Source organism: Dasypus novemcinctus, chromosome 13 (assembly GCF_030445035.2).
Source record: "Dasypus novemcinctus isolate mDasNov1 chromosome 13, mDasNov1.1.hap2, whole genome shotgun sequence".
NCBI classification, from domain to species: Eukaryota; Metazoa; Chordata; class Mammalia; order Cingulata; family Dasypodidae; genus Dasypus; species Dasypus novemcinctus.
Genome location: NC_080685.1, coordinates 85,357,388 through 85,372,143, shown reverse-complemented (window position 1 = coordinate 85,372,143; position 14,756 = coordinate 85,357,388). Strand labels below are relative to the sequence as shown.

General features: G+C 36.5%; 1 protein-coding gene across 1 annotated transcript in view; it reads left to right on the top strand.

Annotated features, from left to right (window-relative positions):
* KIF14 (kinesin family member 14) overlaps positions 1–12,730 on the top strand; it is an 84,271-nt gene extending 71,541 nt beyond the window's left edge. Inside the window, exons 24-31 of the mRNA XM_058274930.2 lie at positions 209–303; positions 2,268–2,492; positions 2,682–2,866; positions 4,857–5,015; positions 6,067–6,189; positions 9,255–9,329; positions 9,779–9,917; positions 10,304–12,730. Of these exons, the coding sequence (XP_058130913.1) occupies positions 209–303; positions 2,268–2,492; positions 2,682–2,866; positions 4,857–5,015; positions 6,067–6,189; positions 9,255–9,329; positions 9,779–9,917; positions 10,304–10,680 (1,378 nt within the window). The 3' untranslated portion in view covers positions 10,681–12,730. The remainder of the gene's footprint in view (positions 1–208; positions 304–2,267; positions 2,493–2,681; positions 2,867–4,856; positions 5,016–6,066; positions 6,190–9,254; positions 9,330–9,778; positions 9,918–10,303) is intronic.
* The last annotated feature ends 2,026 nt before the right edge of the window (positions 12,731–14,756 follow it).

Below are 14,756 nucleotides of genomic sequence, written 5' to 3'. Positions count from 1 at the left end.
GGGGTTTGAACCGCGGACCTCCCATGTGGTAGACGTATGCCCTAACCACTGGGCCAAGTCCGTTTCCCTTAACTAGCTCTTAATGAAAATGTTTCCATGGAGAACACACCGATGCATGTGCGTTTTCTTTAGAGAATTTTGAAACAAATGTTCTTAATATACTCCATGTGGTATATAACTACTAATTGTATGGTTTATCTCTTTCTAGGAGCAGGTGTTTGATGAAGAATAGAAGAATTTCTGGGTGTTTACATGACATACAAGTCCACCCAATTCAGAATTTGCATTCTTCACATTCATCAGGTATTTTTCCATCATATCTCTTTGTATAGTGAGAAAAAGCATCAAGGTTCTAGTCCTGGTTCTGTCACTACATGTTTTGTGACCACATGCAAATCTTTTCATCTAGAAGTTTATTATTTTCTCTATAAAAAAACAGTAGTGAAGGATGACCCCTTCGCTTCTAAAATTCTATGCTGTGTGATTTCTTTCAAAGCCTTTTATTAGAATGGCTAATTCAAATGTGGAGGACATGTAGATATTCAGAGATGGATAAGCACACTTATTTTCATATAATAAGTGAAAAAAAAAAAAAAAACAATAGAGGCGGCGGACTTGGCCCAGTGGTTAGGGCGCCCGTCTACCACATGGGAGGTCCGCAGTTCAAACCCCGGGCCTCCTTGACCCGTGTGGAGCTGACTCATGTGCAGTGCTGATGCGCGCAAGGAGTGCCGTGCCACACAGGGGTGTACCCCGCATAGGGGAGCCCCACGCACAAGGAGTGCGCCCTGTAAGGAGAGCCGCCCAGCGAGATAGAAAGTGGAGCCTGCCCAGGAATGGTGCCACACACATGGAGAGCTGACACAACAAGATGACGCAACAAAAAGAAACACAGATTCCTGTGCTGCTGACAACAACAGAAGCGGACAAAGAAGAACACGCAGCAAATAGACACAGAGAACAGACAACCGGGGTGGGAAATAAATAAATAAATCTTAAAAAAAACATTAGAGAAGAGTAGATATTAAATACTATCATTTGTATGAGCAGGAGATAAAGCAGACATATACATATATGTTTGTAAGTGAATAAGATGTCTTGGGAGAACTACACCATAACCTGGAAGTGGTGGCTGTCCGTGGACGCGTGGGAGATGGGGACAGGAGAATGAGGAAGGCTTTCTTTTCACAGCAAATTGGTTCCTTTTGAATTTTGTGTAATGTGAATGTATCATCCATTTCTAAATGGCTTTAATTTTTTTAAATATTAAGAAAAGTTAAGGGTACTATTCCTCTGAACAATTATTTTTTAATCAATATTGATTATAATGCTAATTTCACCCACAAAATGGGAGATACACTGTAAATGTGTACGTGTAACTACCTGTACTAATTAAAATCACTATGTGGTAATAATGGATCACTGCACAGCAATGAAATAAATTACTGATTCACACAACTTGAATGAATCCCAAAAATTTTATGGTGAGTGTAAGAAGCCAGATACAAAAGAGGACAAAATGTATGATTCCATTTATATGAAATTCAAGAACAAGCAAAACTATGGTGACAGCTATGTACTTTACTGTATATTAATTATACCTCAGTAAATAAAAAGCTTAAAAATTATTATGTAATGTAATTTAAATGAGAAAGATACTCATAGAATGTGAGTAGCCAAAGAATTATGTTCTTTGAGTTTAAATTAATTAGGGTTTCCTTTTTTTTAATTTTTATTATTTTTTCTTTATTTTCTTTTAAATGTTACATTAAAAAAATATGAGGTCCCCATATACCCCACACCCCACCCACACAACCCCTCCCACATCAACAAACTCTTCCATCATTGTGGCACATCCACTTCCTTTTTTTTAAATCATAAAATTATCTTCTACAAAGTTAATTATTATCCTACTACTTATTTAATCTAAAGTAGATCAAAAGATGTGGTAAGTTTTCATTTTCCAGTAGACTGAAAGGATGTATATCTTTGGTAACAACTTATTTCTTCAGCATTATTTGAGAGTAAGATGTTTTACAAAGTAACAGTTGCAAATAATTGAAGCTGTCTTCAAGGGTTGTTTGTTAAAGGCTAGTTTTTAAAATTAAATTCATATATTAAGGGGAAATCAGAGAAACAAGAGTTTATTTATTTGCTGTCTTTGAAGAGGAAAATGGAAATATTAATGCTTGCATTAATGCATTTGTTTGAAAGAGAGTATTTGTGCCCAAAATTAGGCTTAAGATGGCCATTTTCTATTGCTATAGGCTTAATGGAGAAATCAAACACCATTTATTCAAATTCAGCAGAATCATTTCTTCCTGGAATTTGCAAAGAATTGATTAGTTCGTCATTAGATTTACTTGGACAGAATTATGATGATGAAAACTCTATGGCAGACAGCCTGATTAATAATTTTCTTAAAATTTATAATGGGCTGTTTGCCATTTCCAAAGCTCATGAGGAACAAGATGAAGAAAGTCAAGATAACTGTAAGTAACCTCAGTGCTTTTATTAAATAACTGCTGTGAATGATTGTTTTCTGCAAATTTCACTTTGTTTTGAATCACTGTCACATCTAGCATGCATTTTCAACTATGTTAAAGTGTTTTAATGGTGTTCATATTTGAGTTCCTTTATTTGGAGATTTGCTTCTTTCAATCATTTTCCTTCTTTCAAAGTGTTCTCTTCTGATCGAGCAACACAGTCACTTACTATCCAGATAACTTGTGCTTTTGAGCAGCTTGTGGTGCTAATCAAACATTGGCTGAATGGTTTTCTGCCTTGTATCAGCACAGTAAGACTTGAAGATGAACTGAGAGAAGAAGTTAAAAAACTGGGAGGCTACTTACAGTTATTTTTGCAGGTAAATTGATCTGATAATAATCATTTGAAGTATTCATTTGATCAGTAAGAATTATTGACCTCCGACTACCTCTTACCTAAAATTAAATCAATAGATTTTTCAGAAGACATTTCTGTTTTCAAGACTTTGGGTGCCTATAATTGATTTACTGAACCAAGATTTACATGTGCCAGGCACTGGAGATTCTAAGTGTATTACAAATATTAACTGTAACAAGCCCAGAAGTAGCTACTGTTATTATCACCACTTTATAGGTGAAGAAAAGGAGGCACAGAGAGAATAAGTAGTCTGTCCAAGATTATATAACTAGTAAGTAGTAGATTTCGAATCTGAACCCAGGCCGTCTTGGGCATAATTCATGCTCCATTATACAATGCTGGCCCTCAATAAGGGGTAGTGGGAAGAGGCAAAGTCAAGTCTTATTCTGATTAGGGATTGGGTGTCAGCTTCTGCTGAATGAGTCACAAGCCTGCTGACATAGAGACAGGAAATTAATTTTGTTTTCCTCGTCTGTACCAGGTAAAATTAGGTTTGGCTGTGAGTAAGAAGTCAGATAAAAGCTTATTTTTCTGTCACATAGAAACTGGACATAGGTAGGATGGCTCTACTCAAAATCCTGAGGACCCAGACTCCTTCCAGTGCACCACCTTGCCATGCCAGATGCCTGGCCCTCGCCCTCATTGTAGTGGTGGTGGAGCTCTGTCTGAGTTCTGTTGGTGACTTCTCAGAGGAAGTGACAAAGGAAGACAATGGCCAAATGAGCCTTCTCTTAAGAGAAGTTTCTGGAAATCACCATTATGACATTTCTATTTGTATGTCATTGTCCAGAACTTCACCACATGGCCACATTTGGGGACAAGTATCATTGGAACATGTAGTTTTTATTCTGGGCAGCTGTGTGTCAAGCTCAAAACCATGGGTTCTGTTATGGAAAAGGAGGAATTGATATTGGAGAATACTTGGTAATTTCTGCCATACAGCCAACTCCTCTGTAAGAATTCCTTGAAAATATGAGTGTTGCAGATATGAAAATGCCGAGAAAGATAGATTTCACTTCTAAAAATAGATAATTAAACCTCATCTGGAGAACAAAAAGAGCTTTACTTGCCTGACAGGATTGCTGTGTGGATCATATGAGTTAATGTTGTAAGAAAGTACCAAAAAAAGAAAAAAGAAAGAAAGTAAGTAGCTATTAGAGTAATTGGTATATAGTTTCTTTCCTTCCTTACATTCTCTGGGGAAAACACTGAACTTAACTTAGGGGTTTTGACCTATATCCCTATGAGAAATATTTTATATAAAAATCAAAGATGGAGAGACAAGGTGACTTGGAGGGGAAATTAGGCTCAGCTGAGGAGAAACTTATGCAAAGCTGGCAAAACTGGATTTAGTGATTACGCTTTCTGATTAAGTATGGTTTGAGAATCCTTAACTTGTAGCAGCACAACTAGCATATTCCAAAAAGCAGACCGAGAGAAATATTCTGAAGAGTCACCATCCTGGACAAGTAACAAAAGGAATGAATGCTCGAGACAATTCTCCATGTACTCTGACATGTGGGAAGCCTTTTATTTAAAGCCCATCCCTCCTTCCCCTTCCTCTCCTCCTTTTCCTTCTGTCCTGATAAGAGAAAATTTCTTTATTAACCATCTGTCAAATGCTTATCAGGATAGGAAAAGGAATAAGAGCCTCTGTTTGTTCCTTTCTTTTGGCATCCATTTATCAGTTCTGTCTTACATCTAGTTAGTTGCATACTTGCCTTATGTCTTCTGTTAGTAAGGTTGTTGAGGGTAGAAAAGATAATCTTAACTCATTTTTTCACCTTCAGTAACTACAGAGTTGCATGTTTTCTATTGGTGACTGAGACTTTTATGAAGTGTGGTCATTAAGTCAGTGAATGCAGAATTTATTTTCTTCCAATTGTTTTTCTTGCCTTTACCACCCTTTCTAATCTCATGTATCTGATGTATTCACCCATTTTCTCTCACAGGGATGCTGTTCAGATATTTCATCAATGGTAAAAGAAGCTCAAAATAAAGTAATTCAAACTATACAACACGCTTTAAAGTACGTGGGACAGTTAGCAGTTCTGAAAGGGAACAAGCTACCTTTTCTGGAAAATAGTAACAATAAGGCTGTCATTCACCAGGTAATTTGGTGACATTGGTTGATTAGGTTTTTTGTTTTGTTTTGTTTCGGGTTTTTTGTTTTTCTTTGTCTTTTCATTAGTTTTGAAAGACTTCATTTGTGGGAGCAATAAACTTTCCATAAGTTAGTGTCATTACACATGACCTTTTCTTTTCACTTGCCAAAATAGCATATACTTTTTTTTTTTTTAAGATTTATTTATTTATTTAATTCTCCCCCTCCCCTGGGGGTCTGTTCTCTGTGTCTATTTTGCTGCATTTTGTTTCTTTGTCCGCTTCTGTTGTCGCCAGCGGCATGGGAAGTGTGGGCGGCGCCATTCCTGGGCAGGCTGCGCTTTCTTTCACACTGGGCGGCTCTCCTCACGGGCGCACTCCTTGCGCGTGGGGCTCCCCTACGCGGGGGACACCCCTGGGTGGCACGGCACTCCTTGCGCGCATCAGCACTGCACATGGGCCAGCTCCACACGGGTTGAGGAGGTCCAGGGCTTGAACCTCAGACCTCCCATGTGGTAGACGGACACCCTAACCACTGGGCCAAGTCCGCCGCCCAGCACATACTTTTAATAGTTTCGCAATAAGATTTAAAATGGTTTCGATCTAAATTGGTTAAATGTATCTGATGATTTTGGAAACCTCACTTTAGCTTTTGGACCTTTGATTTGGTAATAGCCATTTACTGTGGAGGGTGTACTCAGCCAATCAGCACACAAAGAACTCTGCAATTCTAACAAATTAGTATTTGCTTGTTTTAATGACTTCTGCTATTGAAAACAGTATTATAATAGAATGTTTGTGTAATTGTATTCTGTCACCATAGGGCCCTGCCTAAGGTAATAGACATTTTTTACAACATATTATATGTGGAATACATAATTATAGATTTGTTCTTTTTCCATATATTCTGTTAGTTCTTATTCCGACATCAGCTGAATTTAGTAAACTTGGAACACATTATAGTTCTAAAAGAAGCATAAATCATAACTTAATTATTTGATAAGTTAAGAAATATATAAACCCAGACTTTGCCTATTAATGCTTGAAAACATTTTCTAGGAGGATTTCATGGATGCTCTTTGTGATGGTATAGCCTTGGGAATGAAGATTCTATTAGATTCTGGACTGGAAAAAGCAAAAGAACTTCAGCGTGAGCTCCAAAAACAGTATACACAAAATGAGGTAAGAAATATAAAAGAATGTTCTATATCGAACCAGATAGTATATAAAGACTTCATAAAATAGTTTAACTCAATGAATTGGATTTTTATAAACTTTTGTATTTTGTGTTGAATTATTTCATACTCTGAAAGAACAGACTTATCACAATGTCATGGTGAGTGACATTTCACAAGTTATTCTTGAGTTTCTGCAACTACTGTTGTCATTAATATTTTGCTAAATCCTTTCACAGTGGAAATTTAGTCTGGATAAAATCCTAAATCAAGTAGAATGTGGTAGTGACACCTAGTGTTCACTTTATGGCTGCATTTTTTCCTTGACTTATCTTCTCCCATCTAGAAATGGATACTAACATTTATTAATCCCTTATCTTCACCTAAATATGTTGCTGGGGCGTTCTCATCAATTATTTCATATCAAGATATAGAGCCAATGAATATTTGTGTGTCTCCTTCCTCACTCCTAAATAACATTAAAGCATAAAAGCAATGTTGTCTTAGTGTGGGTTTTGACGTTAGCAGACCTGTGTGTGAAACCTCGCTTTATCACTTTCTAACTATCATTTAGCAGGTCTCTTATGTTCTGATCATGTTTCTTTACCTGTCACATGTAATAATACCGGTTTCACAGGTTCGTTGTGTGCTATTTATTAATAATTTCCTTGTGACAGTTACTGGACTAGACACTATATGTAATAGTGGTGAACCTCACAACTTTGCAAGGTAGGAATTACTCTCATTCTCAGGAGTTTCAGAGAGTTGAAACATCTTGTCCAGTCATACAGTTTTAAAGCCCCAAACTTTCTGCCTGTTTGACTCCAAAACCCGTCATGCTATATAAATGCATTTTGTAAATCATTGTTCAAATATTTTTATTTCTTTTTTTATTATTTCTCTCCCCTTCCCTTTCCCCCGCCTCCCCGAGTTGTCTGTTCTCTATGTCTATTTGCTGCGTGTTCTTGTCCGCTTCTGTTGTTGTCAGTGGCACGGGAATCTGTGTCTCTTAGTTGCGTCATTCTGCTGCATCAGCTCTCCGTATGTGCGGCGCCATTCCTGGGCAGGCTGCACTTTCTTTCGCACTGGGCAGCTCTCCTTACAGGGTGCACTCCTTGCGTGTGGGGCTCCCCTACACAGGGACAGCACTGCGTGTGGGCCAGCTGCATACATGTCAGGAGGCCTGGGGTTTGAACCGCGGACCTCCCATGTGGTAAGCGGACGCCCTAACCACTGGGCCAAGTCCGTTCCCTCATTATTTTTATTTCTTGAGAATAATTGTTAGTGAAATAGTGGTTAGGAAGCTAAAAGGTCAAATCTTGTAACAGTAGATTTCAGAGTCTTGTCTGTTCTAGAATTTTGTTGCTGTTAAAATTATCTTGGTGTGAGGAGCATATGCAGCTCAGTGGTAGTGACTGAGCACCTGTTTCCCATGTACAAGGTCCTAGGTTCAATCCCTAGTACCTCTTTTCAAAAAAATCATCTCAGTCCATCCCCTTTTCTCTTTCTGGAGCCAGGCAGCTAGGAGTGGAGCTACACTAGGGGTGGAGCACAATAGGGGGGAAGCTGTATGATACAAGGATGTTTAGGGTCCCGAGATCAGGCCCACTAGTCTATCTACTCATTTAAATACGTATAGATTGATCTGGGAAAGTAGAGCATGTGGACAGCTTTTATCCCTCTGGGTAGTTGTTTCCAGGAAGGTATGGAGTAAGCTAGATTTTTTTTTTTCTTTTAAGGAAAATCGTATTTCTATCCTTATAGTTCTCCTCTTTACTCTGCATGCGCCTTCCTCTCACACTCTGGTTTTGTTTTGTTTTTAAGATCAACACTAATCTTATCACAAGTCAAGATCTGTGGGTCTAATCATATTCCAATAGACATGAGGCTGATTTCTGTTCTGTTAGAACCCATCTAAACCACCTCTGATATCTCAAACTGATTTTGCCTAGCAGTACCATTTATCACTAATGCAGTTTATCTGTCACTATTTGCGCAGTAGAATTTCTGCTGGGAATGAATGTAAAAGGGTATTGAATAAATTAACGAAAACTGGAGATGAAATAATGTGAATGTGCTTCATAAGTTGTAAAGCAGGGTATAGATGTTGTCTTTGGGATTGTTTCGATGAAATAAACTGCAGATGGGTCTCATCCATCTTGTATACAATTGATATTACCTGTATCTTCTTGCAGACCTCTGCCCTCCGTCTTCTCATTTTTTTCCTACACTGTCTTAGCTGCACTTAGTTACTCATGGTGGGTTTTTAGCTTATTATAGTCTGGTAAGTTGAGACTAATAAGAATCTACAGAAGGAGAAAAAATACATCCAAAGTTACAGTAAATAGGCTCAAAATAAGGAGTTGGGTTATAATTTTAAAGCTGGCATCAGGAAAAAAATATAGAGAAGACTTTGGTTGTTCATTTTTCTACCACACTGAGGAAATTCGAATTGAATCCAGAGAAGAACTCTTTGAGTCTTTGGGTAAGGTCAATGAAATACTTAAACAAAATCCCTGGCAGAAATAAGTGAGGATACTCCTTAGGGGGCAACATTGAGCAGTACAAAAGCAAAGACTTAGAAGTTAGGCTGGGATTCCCACCCTAATTCTGAGTCCTACATGCCAACACCTGGGATCAACTGCCGTGAATCTGTTTACTTATTTGTAAAATGAGGACAATAGCATATATAGCATGGGGCTATTATTGGGTATCAAATAATAAAAGTTAGGTAAAGTTCCTAGAGTATAGTATTTACTTGATATGTGAATCCAGGAGAAGTTTTAGAAATATTATTCCTATAAATATTTAAATATAAATCAAATCCTGTTGTAATTACAAACATTGGAGGGAATCCATATTTAATGTAGAAATCAGTGTGCAATTTATTTTGAAAAAAATTTCCGCTTACATGATTTAGGTACTTTAGTTATTAAATATAGTTCCAGAAATAGAACTCCATTCTTCTGACTTCTAGACTAGAATTCTTTTTCCTGTCTGGACCCTCTCCAGTTTTAGGATTTTTATACATCTAATTATTTGTAAAATAAAATATTTTAACATTCTGTATAGGTTACTAAACAGATGAAAGCTAATGCCATGGGATTGATTAGCTATCTTGAAAATGTCTATGTGGAATGGAAAACGGTAAGGGAAGTTTTAAATTGTTCTTATGTTTAATTTTATCTATTTTATATTTCACTTGGTTTAGTTATAGACATTTGTATTTCACTTTGTATCCTTAGCTAGTCTCCCTTGTGCATGTTTAATTGAAATATGTCAATGTGTTAAAAAAACAAAAGGTTAATTCCTATAGCTTGAACATGTTTTCCTTAAATGGGAGATTTATGAAGTTGCACCATTAAAAATGAAATAAATTTATCTTTTGTGATATTGGATAATAGATGGTACTGTTGCTTTATTCCATTCTCATGTCATAGGGTTATAGGACTTTGATTTAAAATTAATTTAATATCCTATTCTTATTTCTTTTGAAAACCAGTCAAGATATGATTCTGGCAACTGAACTCATAATGGCTAAGCCTTACCGCCATGTAGTTTAGTATGCATTTTAAATAATAACTTTATTTACACAGAAAAGTTTCAGAACTCAAGTGCAGGAAGAAAACTTTGGATACCAAGGTTCAAAGATGATGACTAATCTTGCCCCAGAATTCTTGAAGTTAAAACATTGCTTAGAACAAACTATTCAAATTATTATTTCTACACTGAGAGGTATGTACTTCAAATGGAATTTGTAGTTAATCAGAATTTTACATTTAAAGGAATGGCAAAACAGCTTCCTTTCCCATTTCTCCAGGTTATGTACAAAGCCTAATGAATGTTACTTCACTGATGTTAAATTCTCAATATAGGAACTTGCATAATTGAATTTTCACTTAATATATATGAGTACTTCTGCCTAAATAACTAGATCCTGAAAAACCAAGTGCTTGTCCAGCAGAAAGGCACATTAGCTGAAGAGTCTTAAGTAGATTGGAGTTGTCTGGATAGGATCACTTTGACTTAAAAGATACCTAGTTAGAGTCATATAATGCTAATATTGATAAATACCTGATAAAAACTGAAAAGATAAATTAACTTTTTCTCTCCTTGCATAGGATCCCACAGTGATACAAATCTTCTCAAGAAGTGTGTTGAAAGTATTTGCAACTTGGCTGGTAATTTTCATGATTATGTCAGTGTGCCCTCTACGTTGGTTAACAGCTATGAGGACAGAAAACCTCAAGTTGGCCGTGGGGATCTAGAATCTCTAGCCAAGTCACTCCTCCTATGTTTTGAATCTGAAGAAAGACCTGATTTGCTGAAATCCTGGGAAACTTGTAATCAAAATACCAAAGAAGAAGAAGAATATAAATTAAGTAGAACTGAATCCAGTAGGAATAAAGGTGTACCAAAGCGTGTCTATGAGCTTCATGGCCCATCTCCAGCAGTGAGCTCAGAGGAATGCACAGCCAGTAGGATTCAGTGGGTGTGAATACCAATGAGTAGGTACTTTATGTCCATCTGTTAAATAGAAAGAACACTTGATAAGTAATTTCCCTTATCCAGGAGAATATAAAAGGCAAGAAATCAGCTTAAATATTTCAAAGAAGTTCATATAGATTGGTGACCTTCCACTTGTTGTGGGCATTATAAGCATTATGTGGTTTTGATTTCAAAATGCTTGAATGTGTGCTCAGAAGTTTCTCAGTAGGCAATTTTAAATAGGATGTTGACAAAATCAGAACACTGTGGCAATGAAATGAAATTAGGATTTCAAAACTAAGTGAATGCTCCTTTCTCTGGTTTATCATTGCCTTGAATTTTAAATGTTCATCTTTGATATGCTGTCTCTGGTTGGTTCATTAGCCTGTTTGTACATGGTTAAGTTATTTTTTTCATGAGTTGAAATCTGAATAATCAATAGAATTTATACCTGTGCCTTCTGACCTCTGTAAATATATAGGATGAGGCTTATGGTTGAATTGTCATTTCAAGTTTAAATAAGTCCCCTTAACCTGCATTGTTAAATTTAAAACTCTTTTCTTTACTAGTTTTCTCTAACTGGTTGCCATTTTGAATAGTGTACTCAAGGATATAGTTTCCTGTTTCCTTCCAACTTAAAAACAGCTACCAAAATACAGGAATATTTTGCTTTTTAATTCAGTACTTGGTAGCTATTTCCCATTGGGATTTTAAAATTTTAACTAATTTTCAATATATTTTCTGGAAAGAGTGATATGCCTCTATAATGTTGATATTCAAATTACTTTTATGAAAACTAATGTCTGAATTTTTCCTCATATACTTCTATTAAATCTCTCATCACTTTGTAGAGTCATCATCGCCTTAGACCTCCGTTTTGTTATTTGTTTTAAATTGGCTAGCAATAAAACTTCCCATACCAACTTAAGTCAATTCTTAAAATTATCAACTTTAATAATCAATGCTGTCACTTTCTCCTGCCTGAGGATATAGTGTAATATCAAATAATATAATTATATGTCAAATGGTAATATGACTTGCTGGCAAAATAGTTTTCTATATTAGCTATGTTTCATAGTGGGTGCTGTATGAATATAATTTGAACCAATTAAATACTGCCAGAATCACATTTGGTGTTGGATGAGGTTGGGGGTTCAGAGACTGGGCCTTTTCTTAACATTGCTTTCTCTGTTAAAGTTTTTAGGGATGGGTTTATAGATGATTTCACAGTTTAGAAAAACCTTTTGGTATGAGTAAGCAATAAAGCTAATATGATTCTACTTGGGGGATTCTTACATTAAGGACATAGTTTGACATTTTTCACCTACTCAAGAATATGTGTAATTTCAAAAAATTCTTAGTGATTCTGTTTGGGAGATACTAAGCAGATCCTGGAGAACAATTTCTTTAAATAATCCTATCACTTCCTTTGCTATTTTCCCTTGAGATACCACTTGTGCATTTGGCATGACTAGTCGATATTGGCTGTTAATAACATGAATAAATTTGATTATTTCCTTGTTAGGAGAAGAGTGTAAATAAATACTGATCACTGTAGTCAGCACAACCTTAATGACCCTTTTCAGGGGTTATAAAATGGAGCAGCTCAGCCAAATTGCTTTCATTTTTCCTTTTGTCTTTTTGGCATTTGAGCTTGTATCTTTCTGAAGTTCTATATGTATTTTTAAATAATCAATGTGCTGTCAAATAGCACTTTTGCTATCAAGTGCTATGATGAGTAGATGTACATAAAAGGGTTGTTTCCTGAAGGTAGCACTTCTTTGAAAGACTTCCTGAAGTATCAGTATGGTAGCTTTCATCTTAATGTTCCGTATTTAATGTTTACTTTCTCCTTTCTAACCTCATGACTTCAGTGGTCAGAAACATTTTAGTGTCTTTGTAAACATCTGTATGTGTATATATATATTTATTCTCTGAAGTACATTGTTATACTATATTTGAATGAATGGTGAAAAATATATATGCTAATAGAATCATGTGCACCTTTAAAGGCGTTGTAAAGAGAATGCCTTTAATAAACCTTGTCAGCTTCAGAATTGTCTCTTGGTCTAAGGTTTTTTATTTTATGTTTTCTTCATTTTATTTATTTCTGACTCAAAACTTTTTAAATAGCTCTGCCTCATAATAACTGTGCTAGTATTACAAATCAAATAAAAAATTAGGACACTCTAAACAAATACTAATATTAATAATTGACAACTACTTAGTTGGGTTTTTTTGGTTTGTTTGTTTTGACATTTCTCTGCCTCTTTTATCCTCTTTGCTGTAGTGGAAGAGCACAAGCTTTGGAGTTTGACACACTTTTCACACATTTGGAGTATAAATTCCAGCTAGGCTACTTACTTAATAGCTGTATGACTTTAGACAAGTTACTAACCATCTTCAAGCTCATTTCCTCATCTGCAGAAAGAAAAATAATACCCACCTCATGGACTACCTCTGAGCACTATAAATGAGAAAAATGTAGGAATAATTCCTGTCAAGTAGGGTCTGTCAGTGGGTGTTAGTGTTCTTCCTTCTTTTCATTACTAGCTACAAAACTCTTGTCATTATACATACTAGATGGCACTTGATCATGCATATGCTATTTATAATATCCTGCCAATATACCAAATTGTATTGCAATCCTTTAAATCTAGCATATTTGGAAATATATGTCACCCTTTTGTTCCAAGGTAATAAACTGATACTAAAGATAACGGTATCTTATTGCCGTTAAGTAAAGAAATAGAGTGATGTCGGTATGTCTTGCATTGGGTCCATCTGAAATTTTTAGCAAAAAAATGCCTATTTAGCTCAGTAGCCCCCTTGAATTTGGAAAGCCTAACTATGGGCCAATAAACATTTTGAGGCTTTGCCAAAATATGGAAAGTAAGCATTCACTTGTCTCAGATGAGAGAAAAAGGCATTCAGTGTAAAGAAGGTTGACGTGCTCACCTTCTGTGTATGATTCTTCAGAGAAGTTGTGTTCTGGATTTTGCAAGTTACAGCCATTGCATGATATAATCAAAACTGAAACTTTTTTCTTCTTTTTTCCTTTAGCCACTATTATTAATTTATAGAATTTTTGAGGTGGAATATGGGCATTTAGTTTGTTTTAACAGCATCTGATGTCTCATTCATTCATTCCAACAGTTATTTCTTTAATGTCAGGCACACTTGTAGTGCAAAGTCATAGAGACCTGAAAAAAGATTAGATTACCTCAAATCATGGACTTTTAAAAGTCCCAACTTGTTAAATCCCCAATTTTCTTAACATTAGACTTTCTAAGCACACTAAACCTGAACCTACAGGGGAACTACAAAAACAGTGCCGATTTATTCAGGGGAGAATTTAGAGGTAAACTGTTTTTAGTAAGTAGATGTGTAGCAGTTTGATATGGTTATGAATTCCAAAAATAGATATTGGATTATGTTTGTAATCTGATCTGTACCTGGGCATGATTGAGTTATGATTAGGCATTGAGTCCCCCCCCTTGGTGGGTGGGGGAGAACAGAGTTGAGGGTTTCTGATGTTGGAGTTTAGATATTGGAGTTTGATGCTGAAGACTTAAGCTGGAGCCCTGGGAAGTAAGCTCACAGAGGAAAGAGAAGCCAGCCCCAGGAAGAAAGGAACCTTGAACCCAGAGAAAAGCAAGCCCCAGGAATGTAGGAACCCAGAAAGCCTGAACTCTCGCAGACATCGGCAGCCATCTTGCTCCAAATAGACTTTGGTGAGGGAAGTAACTTATGCTTTATGGCCTGGTGTCTGTAAGCTCCTACTCCAAACAAATACCCTTTATAAAAACCCAACCAATTTCTGGTATTTTGCATCAGCATCCCTTTGGCTGACTAATACAAGATGGTACTCATAAACTATGCACATTTCCTGTTGCTGAATGGCCCTAAGTTCAGAGAATCATAGGTTTTTAAGAATTTAAGGGAAACGGACTTTGGCCCAGTGGTTAGGGCGTCCGTCTACCACATGGGAGGTCCGCGGTTCAAGCCCGGGGCCTCCTTGACCCGTGTGGAGCTGGCCCATGCGCAGTGCTGATGCGCGCAAGGAGTGCCATGCCACACAGGGGT